Raw genomic sequence first — 14,988 nt, forward strand, 5'->3', positions numbered from 1 at the left:
ACGACTGAAGCGACTGAGCAGCAGCAGCATGATCCTGAAGAAGAAGTTGAAGGATTAGTTAGACCTCAAGATGATGGAGGAAGGTGGTAAAAATTCCAGTTGGTGGATGCAGACAACAGATTTCCAGTTGTATCTTCCTTCTGGCACTTTCATGAGATGGTAGAATAGAGCAGAGAGCTTAATTAAAATGAAATAATTACCTCTAAGTTTTAATATGCATTTTATTTTTTTTAACTATATTCCCATGCGCTATGTTTTCTTAAAAAAACAGAACCAGACTTTGCAAACAGAAAACCTGCTTCACACTGGCTGTATAGCCCTGACTGTCCTCTCCAGTCCTTAGTTTCTTCACATGAAAAATGGGAGTAATTCTAGTAAATGCCACTGGAAATAAAAGAGATCAGGTAGAGAAAGTATGTAGTCTGGTGCCTGGCCACAGAGCATTGCTTCCTTCTACCTCTCCCCCTACCTGTCTGCTGGCAAAATTCCAGTGTTTATATTGAGAGCCTCTGGATTATCTGGGTTTCTGTGTGATGTAATTATGCTGGCAGTCATTTGTTTTAACTAAAATAAATTAAAAGTAACTTTGAAAGGGAGAAAGAGTTTTTTCTTTCCTTTCTCAATAATAAAGCAGCTTAATGTTTGCATTTGAAAGGGAGACACAAAAATACATATTTGATTATAAAACCCATCCTTGGATTTTGTGCTAGGCTATGTTTTCACCAGGAAAAACTTTTTTTCTTAAAAGCAATATTTTTCTGAGATTCTTTTCCTCTCTCCCTCTCTCTCACACACACACCCCTTTCTCCCTCTACTCCTTCCTCTCAAAAATGTATCCTTCATTTCTATGCTTCCTCAGAAGTGGAGAATGCAGTTGCTCTCAAAACCTCTAAAGAATTCACTAGTATTAAAGCTCCAGTTAAGTCTCGCCATTGTTTGGTCACAGGGTTTTTCATTCTGTCCAAAGCTGATTGTAGGTCTTGTAACACATCTCTGTAGCTGTTTCCATAGTGAGCACTCCAAGTATAAAGAAAATCATAGGCAGGTTTCCACATCATCTATAAAGAAAAAAAAATTAGACTAGTTTTTAAATAAGTCAGAGAGGAAAATAAATGCTCTAATAAAGGGTTAAAAAGGCTCTTAAAACTTGAAAACAGAATACTAATTTTATATATATAAATACATATATATGCATATTTACACAAACTTATTTAGTGTCACAGATGATGCTCAGTTGCACAGTCATGTCCAACTCTTTGTGACCCCATGAACTATAGGCTGCAAGGCTCCTCTGTCAATGGAATTTTCCAGGCAAGAATACTGGAGTGGGCTGCTATTTCCTCATCCAGGGGATCTTCCCAACCCAGGGAACAAACCCATGTCTACTGTGTCTCCTGCATTGGCAGGTGGGTTCCTTACCATTAGTGCCACCTGGCAAGCCCAATATCACAGAAAACATGTTTTAATAACTGTCACTCCTCTGTTATATCCCTGTGTTTCTAAAACTCTAGATTTTAAAAAACAGTGACCATAAATAGGGCCTTTTTTTTTCTAGATTCATCTAAATATTGCTCATTTTCTTCATGTGAATTCGTTGTGCAATTTTTTGATTATAACAAATATTACTGAGATAAACTTTTCACTCTCTGACAGACTTTTAAGTCATAACTCTTTTATTGTTATATATATATGTGGTGATCTTTACCACACCACATATAACAAGAAGGAGCTAAACAGTATATCTAATGCTTTAAGTCATTGTATTTGAGCAAGTCTCAGTTCAGTTCAGTCACTCAGTCATGACTCTTAGTGATCCCATGGACTGCAGCATGCCAGGCTTTCCTGTCCATCACCAACTCCCAGAGCTTATTCAAACTCATGTCCATAGAGTCAGCAACACCACCCAACCATCTCATCCTCTGTCGTCCCCTTCTCCTTCTGCCTTCAAACTCTCCCAGTATCAGGGTCTTTTCCAATGAGTCAGTTCTTTGCATCAGGTGGCCAGCGTATTCGAATTTCAGCTTCAGCATCAGTCCTTCCAATGAATATTTAGGACTGATTTCCTTTAGGATGGACTGGTTGGATCTCTTTGCAGTCCAAGGGACTCTCAACAGTATTCTCCAACACCACAGTTTAAAAGCATCAATTCTTTGGCACTCAGCTTTCTTTATAATCCAACTCTTACATCCATACATGACTACTGGAGAAACCATAGTTGTGAGTAGACATACTTTTGTTGGCAAAGTAATGTCTCTGCTTTTTAATAGGCTGTCTAGGTTGATCACAGCTTTTCTTCTAAAGAGCAAGCATCTTTTAATTTCATAGCTTCAGTCACGAATCTGCAGTGATTTTGGAGCCCCCTCCAAAATAAATTTTCTCACTGTTTCCATTGTTTCCCCTTCTATTTGTCATGAGCAAGTCTATAAATAATTAAAAATGTAGCTTCATGATCAAGTCAAAATAAACACAGAAATATACTTCTCTAATTAGAAAATAATTTTATGATACATTTTAATAACCAAAAGAAGGGTAGATATTCAATACTTCATTGTGCTTTCTCTAAAGCACCTATCCATACCAATGACCTCACTGTTTCCATAGAAATAAATGTACGTCAAAGAGGAACCTCACAAAAGAGGGTGTATGTAATGGTAACCAAGGCAACCAGCCTGAGAGAGAATAGAGACAAAGGCTGACCAAATTAGACAAACTGAAGAAAACACACACACAGACACATAGCCAGGTTAAAATACATTTTTCCTAGGATAATAACAAAATGTACCCTGTACTTGTAATTGGAATATTTGGAATATAAACTTTGTTACTTGCTACTTTCTTGGGTTCGCTGAACTAATTCATTTGTGATTTTATCACTTTCAAAGTGCAGGAACACAGACTGTGAGTGACATATTATGCAGAGGTGCCCCCTTAAAATAGAGCCTCCATTAACAGTAATATTACATGAAGCAGGGCCTTGAGATCTAATTGTCACTCTCCACTGATATCCCCATATACTCTACAATAGAAGCTAACAGAATGAAAGACCTAAATAAGGAGTTCTGCTATGTTTCATTTCAATCTACATATTAATAAAAGAGTAGGCATCAAGATCAAAGTATAATTTGATGTTATTTATTCAACTGGCATTCCTGGGCAACCATGAACACCCGTATTTTCACCTCTCCAGGCAAAGCTTGATTCTTCAGGATACTGAATGGAAGATAATTATCAGTTAAACCATACTGATGTGGTCATGATGCAGCAACAGAAATCACACCATATTTCTGTATATGAGATTTATCCTCACCAAGCTGATTTATCAAGAACTGTATCTTCCATCACTGGAAAACTGTGAATGAGGTGTTCTCTCTTCTTCTTTCCTGGACACTCACACTGAAACCAGACTTCCCAAAGTGTAGGTCCCACTAATACTCTGTCATGCAAGATGAGTTGAGGCACAGTAATGGAGCCTTACTGTCAGATTCAGTCTTGCCTATCACTGCTAAGATGCACAGAAGCACTAAATGAATAGTTTATTCTGTAGTGGGTATATCTTAGTTCAGTTCAGTTCAGTCGCTCAGTCATGTCCGACTCTTTGTGACCCCATGAACTGCAGCACACCAGGCCTCCCTGTCCATCTCCAACACCCAGAGCTTGCTCAAACTCATGTCCTTCACATCGGTGATGCCATCCAACCATCTCATCCTCTGCCGTCCCCTTCTCCTACTGCTTTCAATCTTTCCCACCATCAGGGTCATTTCCAATGAGTAGCTCTTCACATCAGGGGGCCAAAGTATTGGAATTTCAGCTTCAGCATCAGTCCTTCCAATGAATATTCAGGACTGATTTCCTTTAGAATGGACAGGTTGGATCTCCTTGCAGTCCAAGGGACTCTCAGGAGTCTTCTCCAACACCACAGGTCAAAAGCATCAATTCTTCAGTGCTCAACTTTCTTTACAGTCCAACTCTCACATCCACACATGACTGCTGGAAAAACCATAGCTTTCACTAGATGGACCTTTGTTGGTCAAGTAATGTCTCTGCTTTTTAATATACTGCCTAAGTTGATCATAGCTTTTTTTCCAAGGAGCAAGCATCTTTTAATTTCATGGCTGCAGTCACCATATGCAGTGATTTTGGAGCCCCGCAAAATAAAGTCTGTCACTGTTTCCATTGTTTCCCCATCTATTTGCCATGAAGTGATGGGACTGGATGCTATGATCTTAGTTTTCTGAATGTTGAGAGTTAAGCCAGCTTTTTCACTCTCCTCTTTCACTTTCATCAAGAGGCTCTTTAGTTCTGCTTCACTTTCTGCATTAAGGGTGGTGTCATCTGTGTATCTGACATTATTGATATTTTTCCTGGCAATCTTGATTTCAGCCTGTGCTTCATCCAGCCTGGCATTTCCCATGATGTACTCTGCATATAAGTTAAATAAGCAGGGTGACAATATACAGCCTTGACGTACTCCTTTTCCTATTTGGAACCAGTCTGTTGTTCCATGTCCAGTTCTAACTGTTGCTTCTTTACCTGCATACAGATTTCTCAAGAGGCAGGTCAAGTGGTCTGCTATTCCCATCTCTTTGAGAATTTTCCACAGGTTGTTGTGATCCACACAGTCAAAGGCTTTGGCGTAGTCAATAAAGCAGAAGTATATGTTTTTTCTGGAACTCTCTTGCTTTTTCAATGATCCAGCACATGTTGGCAATTTGATCTCTGATTCCTCTGCCTTTTCTAAATCCATATCTGAATCTATATATATACTAAACCTCTGTAAAAGCTTTAAACTTGTAATCTATGTTGAATTCATTTAAAATTCCCTGATGTTCAACTAACTGGTACATTATTTTTCAACTTTTTATATATTGTTTAAAATGCTAATGTTTATAGCTAAAGACATCTAAGACTTTATTTTAAGCCGCCCAGTGATTGAGTCTGATAAAAAGATGTATTTGATGATATGATAAACAGAAACTGAGAGCATTTCAGTACCAAGATAATGACAAAGTATCACAGAGAACAGACGTCTTTTAAGAACAGCAAATGGGTAATTTTCAGGTTGTGCACTACGATGCAGATTCAAAGTATATACCTTCATTAACTTTCTTGGGTAGAAAAGCTCTGTGTCAAGTATCTTGTCACAGTACAGCAGTTTGCTATATATAGAAAAGCCTTGAGGCATACTCAGTCACAAAGCAGCCTCTTGGTGCTGTCAGAAGCAGGTAATATACCAAGGTGATATGGGAATTAGAAACTACAGATTCAGAAGTCCAATGGTATATTTACCCACTTACTAAGGCAGAGAGCCATATAATCCCTTCAAGTTTGGTAATTTGTACTGATAGCATAACAGTATGGCCAGTTTTTGCATTTCAGAGAAATGTGGATAGATTGCTGAGTCCCAGACCCTAACTAGGACCTCTGAAGTGTGAAATGACTTCCCAGGAGTCTCTTGTATTTGTCAGAAATACAAGGAGGCATATTTCCCCTACACTCATTAGAAATCCCCTGGAGTCTAAACTATAAGCTACCTACAAATAGGTATAGTGGTTTTGGACTATAAACACATGGTAAACTTCATGATTTGTACTAAATCAAGCACATTTTGCATCCCGTTTTTGCTCCTGTTTGCTGCAAACTAAACCTGGATATTCCTTCAGTGGAAAACTTGTTCTGCTATATATAATATCATTGGTGGCTCTCATTACAGATGACAGAGAAATACTACTGTGGTACACATTCAATGAAAATGTTTGAAATACATTGTTGTTAGTTATTTCACTTATTAAATCAAAATTATAGACCTACTGCTATAAGGAATTTTGTTACAAAAAGGAATAAAATGAATACAGCAGAGCTCCTGTTTTTAGAAGTTTTATAGCATGGAAGGGAGATTGATTCTTGCGGAAACACTGGACCAATGTATGAATAGACAAGATTTGGTTCAGTTCAGTTAAGTCACTCAGTTGTGTACGACTCTGCGACCCCATGAACCGCAGCATTCCAGGCCTCTCTGTCCATCACCAATTCCTGGAGTCCACCCAAACCCATGTCCATCCAGCCATCTCATCCTCTGTCGTCTCCTTCTCCTCCCGTCCTCAATCTTTCCCAGCATCAGGGTCTTTTCAAATGAGTCAGCTCTTTGCATCAGGTGGCCAAAGTATTGGAGGTTCAGCTTCAACATCAGTCCTTCCAATGAACACCCAGGACTGATCTCTTTTAGGATGGACTGGTTGGATCTCCTTGCAGTCCAAGGGCCTCTCAAGAGTCTTCTCCAACACCACAGTTCAAAAGCATCAATTCTTCTGCACTCAGTTTTCTTTATAGTCCAACTCTCACATCCATACATGACCACTGGAAAAACCATAGCCTTGACTAGATGGACCTTTGTTGGCAAAGTAATGTCTCTGCTTTTTAATATGCTCTCTAGGTTGGTCATAACTTTCCTTTCAAGGAGTAAGCGTCTTTTAATTTCATGGCTGCAATCACCATCTGCAGTGATTTTGGAGCCCAGAAAAATAAAGTCAGCCACTGTTTCCACTGTTTTCCCATCTATCTGCCATGAAGTGATGGGACCAGATGCCATAATCTTAGTTGTCTGAATGTTGAGCTTTAAGCCAACTTGTTCACTCTCCTCTTTCACTTTCATCAAGAGGCTTTTTAGTTCTTCTTCACTTTCTGCCATAAGGGTGGTGTCATATGCATATCTGAGGTTATTGATATTTCTCCCCGCAATCTTGATTCCAGCTTGTGCTTCCTCCAGCCCAGCGTTTCTCATGATGCACTCTGTATATAAGTTAAAAAAGCAGGGTGACAATATTGGTAGTAAATATTAATCAAGAAAAAATAAAAAACTACTTGCATATTGTGATTCAATGTAAGACCAAAAAAATGTCAGTTCCATCAACTGAGAAGCACTAATGCTGTAATAGAAAGAAAGATGAGCATTGATTTCAGAATCCTGGGTGCATATCCAATTTCCTTTTTCTTTTGGAGCATTCTTGCCTGGAGAATCCCATGGAGAGAGGAGCCTGATGGGCTATGGTCCATAGGGTCTCAAAGCGTAGGACCTGACTAAAGCAACTTAGCACCGTATGGCAAGACATGGGATAGTTACAGTAAACTTATCAAATTATCAGAGCTTTGAATTTTTATTCTATAAAACATTGGTAATAATCTCTATGTCTGTGTCCAAAACACCTCATGAAGTGTCTGGCATATATGATGCATTTAATACTTTTCAATAGGATATGATTGTACTTTTTGGTGAGGGAAAGATAAGCAGTAGGGTTTTAGCCTTACTGAGTTTGAAGTAAAGGAGGGGCTATCTGTTATTCCCAATAAGAAACTGAAATAGAGAGATGACCTCTAGGGAGCAGGCAAGGGTTTAGCATAACTCTTGCTAAAGTGATGGTGAAAAGCATGAGAGTAGAGGAAAATGCCAAGAAGGAAAATAAAGGTGTAAAAAATTTAACCCATAATGAAGTCTACAATTGGGGACCACAATTAAGAAACAGAAGCAATAAAAGGGTGGAGAAAAGCTGGTGTTAGAGTAATAGAAAAATGAAGCAGATTGCTTCATGCTGCAAAAGTTAAGGACTAATAGTATCCGCCAAAGGACATTCAGTGGTTTGCTCACACCAGTTTATGTTCATGCAGTCTCCCAATTCCATGTTCAGTGACACACTGGAAGATTAAAGTCATCCATGTTGGAAGAATTTACACCAAGGAAACTGGTAAAAGCTATAAATTAGGGCTTTTTCTCCCTGGATGAACTTTAAAACTTCTACCAGCATGGCACTCTCTCACTGAAGATGTCTCTCTTCTGTTACTTCTGCTACTTGGAACATCAAGTGGTGTGGAAACATGAAAGAAAATGGAGAAAATTCAGGATTTTGGCAATTAATAGGACTTTGGTAACCTTGGAGGAGGCAGTTTCAAGAAAGTGGTGAAAGGCAGACTGCATGTATAAGTAGGTGCCAAGGAACTGGAAGCCACAGAACAAATGGGTCGCATCTGGAATTTGGAAGTTAAAGGAAGAGAGACAACACTAGAAATAGAAGCGGTGGAAGATAAAACTATGTTTCAAAGGAAAATAATCTGTAAAAAGTGATATTATATAACTGAAAAGAGAATTTGGTTTGAATCCTAATTTAGCCAGATGGAGAATTTAGGGCTGCTGAGGATTAAAGAGGTAGCGAATGTAACATACTCAAGGAGAAAACTCAACTTTATTTAGGAAGAAAAGACATAAACACAGACAAACATTAAAATAATTATGGAGTTGGGGCAGGTAATTAAGGGGGCAAGTATCAAGAATAATTGAGAAGGGATTAGATCAAAAGCATATGTTGTAGTTATGTACTTGATACACTGATGAGAAATATTAAATTTGTGGATCTATATTTTCCCTCAAAAAGGAAACCTCTGCCAAGCACAGTAAATATAACTTTTTCCATTAAGATTTGCCTTAACAAAGCATGATAGAAGTCCAGCTTTCATCAATGCAATAGTCTAATAAGTTGTTTGTTGTCCTATATGGTATAGATATATGACATTAGGGCTCAAATTCTTAAATACTTACATTTTTTCTTTCCTCAGCACTTTTTATTGTCTAAAATCATTCTGTTTTTCTCAGCAAGTGACTATATGTTCTCATAAGCAAAGACAAAAAACATAACTTGCATACATTAATTAACTATGGCCTTTATGTCCATCACCAACTGGATGGACATGAGTTTGAGCAAGCTCTGGGGGTTGGTGATGGACAGGAAAGCCTGGCGTGCTGCAGTCCATGGGGTTGCAAAGAGTCGGACACAACTGAGCGACTGAATTGAACTGAACTGATGGACTTTATGAAATTATATCCAAATATACATACACATTAAGACAACAAAGGATTCTAAACTTTATAATAATTTAAAGAGAAAACAAAATTATTTTCTCTGGAAAAGTTTGAATGAATAAAATGAGTAAACAATTTTCTTTCTAGGATGATCTAAGTTAAAACCTCTAGGATGATCTAAGTTAAATCTAAAAAAAATTGGAAATGAGTTGTGGACTGTCAAGAACTCTTCCAGGTTTATGTTATCTTATTATCTCTTCAGTGGATTAAAAATAGTTCTTCCTCTCTTGCTCAATGTTATGATTTAAGGAGAGATATTCAGGAACTCTGCACTAATGCTCTGACTAATCAAAAGGACAGCATGCTCTTGAAGGTTTGTTTTTGTTGAATTTTTTCCTAATGACAAAACAATTTCCATCAGCCTTTTCATCTTTATCATAAATATTTGACACAGAGGCATCATTCTCATCTCTTTACTCTTAGATTTTTTTATGTTAACTTCATGGTGTTTATGGGTTTATCTTTGAATAGGAAGCATGAGGCTGATGAAAGCAGAGAGTTGTTAATTTCTCATCTCTGTGCTATGATCTCTTTGTATAAAGGGCAGCAGCATCAGTAAGCATTTAACCTATGAAGTCTGAGTAGTTTCCAAATCCTCAGAATTTTTATAGTAGGAATATGTCTTTGATTTATCTTTCAGATACTAGAAGACAAATAAAAATGTAAAGGAGCAGTGAAAAAGTAATGTGCGATGCCAAAAGAAATGAAACAGGAAAGAGTTTTCCAAATGTGGAATGCTTGTTCCTAAAAGCCAGTTAGACTTATTAGATAATGTGCTAGATAATGAAATGCAACATGAACAAAAGCAATTCAGATTGAGCAAAGCATTCTTCATCTTATTTTAGCTCATAAAATATGAATAGTATAAAGAATGCAAGTGGTTTTAACTACCTTGAGATAATTACGTTTTGCCACATTAAAGAATTAATAATCCACCTACTTTCCTCATAAAACTATAGAAGCAATGTTTCATTTTAAGTACAATTATCTGATGTATCAAGGCAAATTTGCCTCATTAATGATTATTATATGCATTCTATCTTCAGTGCATCATTTACAATATCCAGGTGGTCCTTCCTTCACCTGTAGTTGGTAAGTACATAAATATTACTGAAGATGAGGTTGCCATTATCTTCAGAAAAGAAGGGAGACTAACATATCAGGGGTCCCTATTTCCTTAGAAAGGCGACAGCACTTGGACTTGGTTAAAATTTGACTTAAGATTCTCTTGGAAAAGTTTCTTTGGGCAGAGACAGCTGCATTTGCTCTAGAAATAACCTCTTGAAACTTCAGGGATTAAGCATGAGCCAGAGGAAGACAGAAGACCCATTCCTTGCTACTGCATCAGAAGCATCTAACATCTTAGGAAAACCTGTTGGTCAAGCTAGTCTCACCAGTTCCTAGGTAGGAAAAGAGTTGAGGTCTCCTGGCTATAAATATGAGGCCATTTCACTAAAGTATTACCACAAATTTATTTCAGTATTAGATTTTTAATAAATACTAATTTAAGTCTTATAATTAGCTAGGCTTTGGTTTTCTGAATTTTTTTGTGATCGTTAATAATAAAACTTGATAGAAAAAATCTAAATTCGAATACAAATATTAGTGTTTATAAATACATTTTTAAATATCTTTGTAATATTTAACCTAATATGACTATTACTTCTGTTTGATTTTTAGTGTGGCAATCAGATACATTGTTGCTGTTGTTGTTTAGTCGCTCAGTTGTATCCAACTCTTTGTGACCCCATGGACTGTAGCCCTCCAGGCTCATCTGTCTGTGGAATTTCCCAGGCAGGAATACTGGAGTGAGTTGCCATTTCTTATACCAAGGGATATTCTTGTCCCATGGGTCAAATCCACGTCTCCTGCATTGGCAGGTGGGTTCTTTATCACTGAGCCACCTGGGAACCCAATCAGATATATAATGCAGAATTAAACCAAATATCATAGGAATACAGTGTGTTAACCCATATATTACACTGTGATGTCTTTTTTCTTTATTCCATCATCTCAAAAAAGAAGGAGTATATTTTTAGAATTACCGATTATAGCACCAAGCATTATAGTACTCTACAAAATAAATCATGATAGTCTAAATGTTATGTCACTGTGACAGATCTATAGTACAACCAATGAAGATCTGAGAAATTATTCTATGCACTTTACCACTGGTAGATAAATTTTCATATGATATTTTCTCTTTTTAATGCTAATGCTATGCTATGCTAAGTCGCTTCAGTCGTGTCCGACTCTGTGCGACCCCATAGACAGCAGCTCACCAGGCTCTGCCGTCCCTAGGATTCTCCAGGCAAGAATACTGGAGTGGGTTGCCATTTCTTTCTCCAGTGCATGAAAGGGAAAAGTGAAAGTGAAGTCGCTCAGTCGTGTCCGACTCTTAGCGACTCCATGGACTGTAGCCTACCAGGCTCCTCCGTCCATGGGATTTTCCAGGCAAGAGTACTGGAGTGGGGTGCCATTGCCTTCTCCGTTCTCTTTTTAAAGAAACTATTAATATATTTCTTACTGTAAAACAGCAGCAAACCATAGACATAAGCACCAAGGCTAGACCTGAGCCAGGCCCAGATACAAAACCAGGCAATACCACATCCTGTAAGCAGAGTCCATACGTTGCAGTGTGAGCCAGAAAGCCATAAGAGTACAAGGACGTTCCTTTTACTTTTTATAAGAGATATTTTCCAAAGAAAATTAAATGCTGTTAAGCCAGTAAGAAAAAGCTGATTAGCCAGGTTTTTTTTTTTTCTCCTCATTTTTTCCATGCATTACCATTCTGCCAATCTCTCAGAAGAGAAGCCTTAAAATTATTGTGGATTTTTCCCTTATCTACCTTCTTTCTACGGTTACTCTTGGCTATATTACTTAAAAATTAGTATACTTCATTCCCTTTTTCAAAATCATGCATTGTCACACAGTTGTCAAATTCACCTCTTCCTCTTAGACAAAATAATAAATAGCATGTATTTAGCTATTACAACGTGTAAAGCATTGTCCCAAATATTTCACATATTTCAATCCTTCAAACATCTGAAGAATAGGCGAGTATTATTTGCTTCATTTTACAAGAAAAAATGCTTCCTAAAAAAAGTCAAGTAATGTGTCCAAGGTCTTAGGACTAATAGCTGGTAGAGCTGGAACGGAAATCCAGACAAAGAATTTTAACCAATGCTCTGGCAGTCATTCAAGACTCTCCAAAATATATATGTCCAGCTATATCTCCCCATAATTATTAAAACATCCTCTCTCCTCAAACACTCATATTCTCTTCAGTGGTCTCTAGAAGTCACTGTATCCAGAGCCCTGAAATCTCCTTCTAGTCCTCACCAGTTACTAACATGTTACCTATCCTTCAGGACTAAGATATGCCCTCTGAAAGCTCTTGGTTCTTTGATTTTCTATTATTTAATTAACTCTGAAAAAAGTTATCATCAGTAGAGCACAATGAATAGAACTGTGTGTAAAACAAACCTAGATTTAAATCCTAGTTCTGTCACTTATCTGCCACATAATTCTGGATAGCTGACACAAATGTATTCACTCAGTTTGCTCTGTAAAAAGAGAATGGTTTAATGTCTGCCTTGAAAAGTTTGTTGAAGTAAAGGAGATATTGTAAAGAAATGCTCATAATGATTAGATGGCACACAGTAAACATGCAACAACTATTAGTCTCATTATTAGTTATATTCACTTATTTTAGCATCTAATCATATATGTCTTTGAAATACAACAATTCAAATATTAACAGTTTATCCCAACTCTGCCAAATGAAATGTGACTTCAGAGAGAAAAAAATCATATCTTTCATTCTGTGTTTGTTGTAGCTCCTATGTTCCAATGTTGAGAACTGATAATCGCAGAAAACATGTTAATTGTATGGATGATTTAAATACTGAAATAAAGATACAGAGGTGAAAGTCTAAAAGCAGGAAGAACTCCATATAGAACTTTCATTCAGCTATAAAAATAACAGTAAAATTACCGTTTAAGGATTCCTACTTTACCATTTTAAAGCTAGACTTAGAATAAAGTGCTCTGAACACTACAGCAGCCAGTTGGAGAATGAGGAGGGAAAAGATTGTAACTAGAAGATAAGACAGAGAATTACCTTCTCACTGATTAAGTGCAGATGGCAGAACATATACATATTGCCTGTGACAACTCTCTATAGGTGAGTGGTTTCTGAGATGAAAAAATGTTACCATTAGGAATGTTGACTTCACTGGGCTTTTCTATGGGAGGATGGCCCATTTTGGTAAATCAGATAAGAGATCAGCCTCAGCAGGTTTATTGGGGCCTGTTGAGGTGGGGGTGGAGCCCAGTAGGCACTGCCAGAAGGTAGTTTAAAAGGGGAAGTGAACCTTTAGTGTCCTTGGTGAATAAATGTTCATACTGAATAAGACGGAAAGAGCACAGCCTTTATTGTTAGGCAGGGGTCCAATGTGAGACAGTTGCTAAGGAAATTTCTTCTCTCAAAAATAGTAATAATCTCCAGAAGGTTAAATAAAGAATACCTAGTTTAGGACAGTGAGTATCTTTACTCTGAAATCCCCAGCATTCTACTTGTAAACTACAACTGCTTTTTAATATGGACTTATTTTTTTAATATTTTATTGATACCTATTTTTTTAAATTAAAGTTCAGGAAAACTCCAATGAATTTTTACTAACATTCACAGGAAATTTTTCTTTGTATAGTATAAATATACAATTTTCCCAAAAGAAATACTCTGAAAAACATGTTTTGCTTATAATCATATTCCAGGTTGTGTAATTTTGCTTTTTATGTAGGAATTGTGATGTCATTAAAACAATTGAATAACTTTTCTTAAAATTTTACTTGGGGAGATGGTTAATTTAAAATTGTTCTCAGAAATTTTCAGAGAGAAGCTTTTTTCATCTTATAAAAGAATAAAAAGTGGCCAAAAGAAAAATGTGACAGACACTCTCTTAATAATCCATTCTTAAATTGGCTGAGGCTTGATGAAGATGTTGAGGCAAATTTTGATAGACTCATGACATGGCTTGAAAAAAAGAAAAAAATGAAATGAGCTTTTAAAATTCCCCGTCCCAACCATAGCTCCCAGCTCTGCCACTCAGCCACTATACTGTATTTGGATTGGTGGTCAACGTGTAGGGGTTAAAGTATAAGGACTCCAAAGTCAAAGGCCTGTGCTCCAAACTTGGTTCTATGAGTTTCTAGCTATGCATGTTTGAGCAAGTTACTTAGCCTCCCTACAGCTTAGATAACATTAGTATCCACCCCACAAGTTTTTTGTTGAAAGGATTAAATAAGTTAATTTTTGAACTGTTACTGGAATAGCGACTGGCACAGAGTAAGTGCCAGATAACTGCTAGATAAAATAAAAATAGAACAAAGGAAAAAGGGAGAAGTTAAACAGCAAGGAAAGTGAGTGAAAAGAACCTGATTGTAGGCATTGGCACACATAGGAGGAAATTTTCTAAATGTGTGTCCACTGAGGAAGTGAGATAAAGGAAATAAAAAGCAGCACGGGAACCACAAGAACTTGTTATCTCCTTGCCCCAATTTCAATTCTCTCCCCCTGCATACCCTACCCAGAACTAATAAAAGTATGTTTTGAAATCAACTGCTTAACCTGTAAATTAATCTTATTGAAGAATCATCTCCTTCTTAGGCGAAAAATATTGTACAGGTTTTTTTCTCTTTTTTTTCAGAGACATGGAAATCAGCATACATTTACCCTTTACAGTACATAGTCTAAAAGGTAAAGATTCTCACTGATTATTTCGAATAGCTTTAAGCCAATATACTATGAATTAGCTTCTAAACATTTAACCATATGCACCAAAGTGATGGGGGCTTCCCTGGTAAAGCTCAGAGGTAAAGAAGACATCTGCAATGCAGGAGCCGCAGGAGCCGCGGTTTCGATTGCTGGGTCAGGAAGATCCCGTGGAGGAGGACATGGCAACCCACTCCAGTATTCTTGCCTGGAGAATCCCATGGATAGAGGAGCCTGGCAGGCTACAATCCATAGAGTTTCGAAGAGTCAGACACAACTGAAGCGACTTAGCACGGCAAGCACCAAA

General features: G+C 37.3%; 1 protein-coding gene across 3 annotated transcripts in view; it reads right to left on the reverse strand.

The window, feature by feature from the left end:
• Positions 1–203: 203 nt before the first annotated feature.
• MACC1 (MET transcriptional regulator MACC1) overlaps positions 204–14,988 on the reverse strand; it is a 41,677-nt gene continuing 26,892 nt past the window's right edge. For 2 of the 3 annotated variants that reach the window (XR_014067553.1, XM_081536759.1), the window contains one exon: positions 204–1,058. Coding sequence is in view for 2 of the 3 variants with exons in the window: in XM_081536759.1 (XP_081392885.1) it covers positions 846–1,058 (213 nt within the window). In the remaining variant the exon portion in view is untranslated. Of the gene's footprint in view, positions 1,059–5,863; positions 6,787–14,988 lie in introns of those variants that run through there. The other variant, XM_081536760.1, reaches the window with a different exon arrangement.

This window comes from Giraffa tippelskirchi, chromosome 10, assembly GCF_054371585.1.
Source record: "Giraffa tippelskirchi isolate mGirTip1 chromosome 10, T2T-mGirTip1v1.2.pri, whole genome shotgun sequence".
NCBI classification, from domain to species: Eukaryota; Metazoa; Chordata; class Mammalia; order Artiodactyla; family Giraffidae; genus Giraffa; species Giraffa tippelskirchi.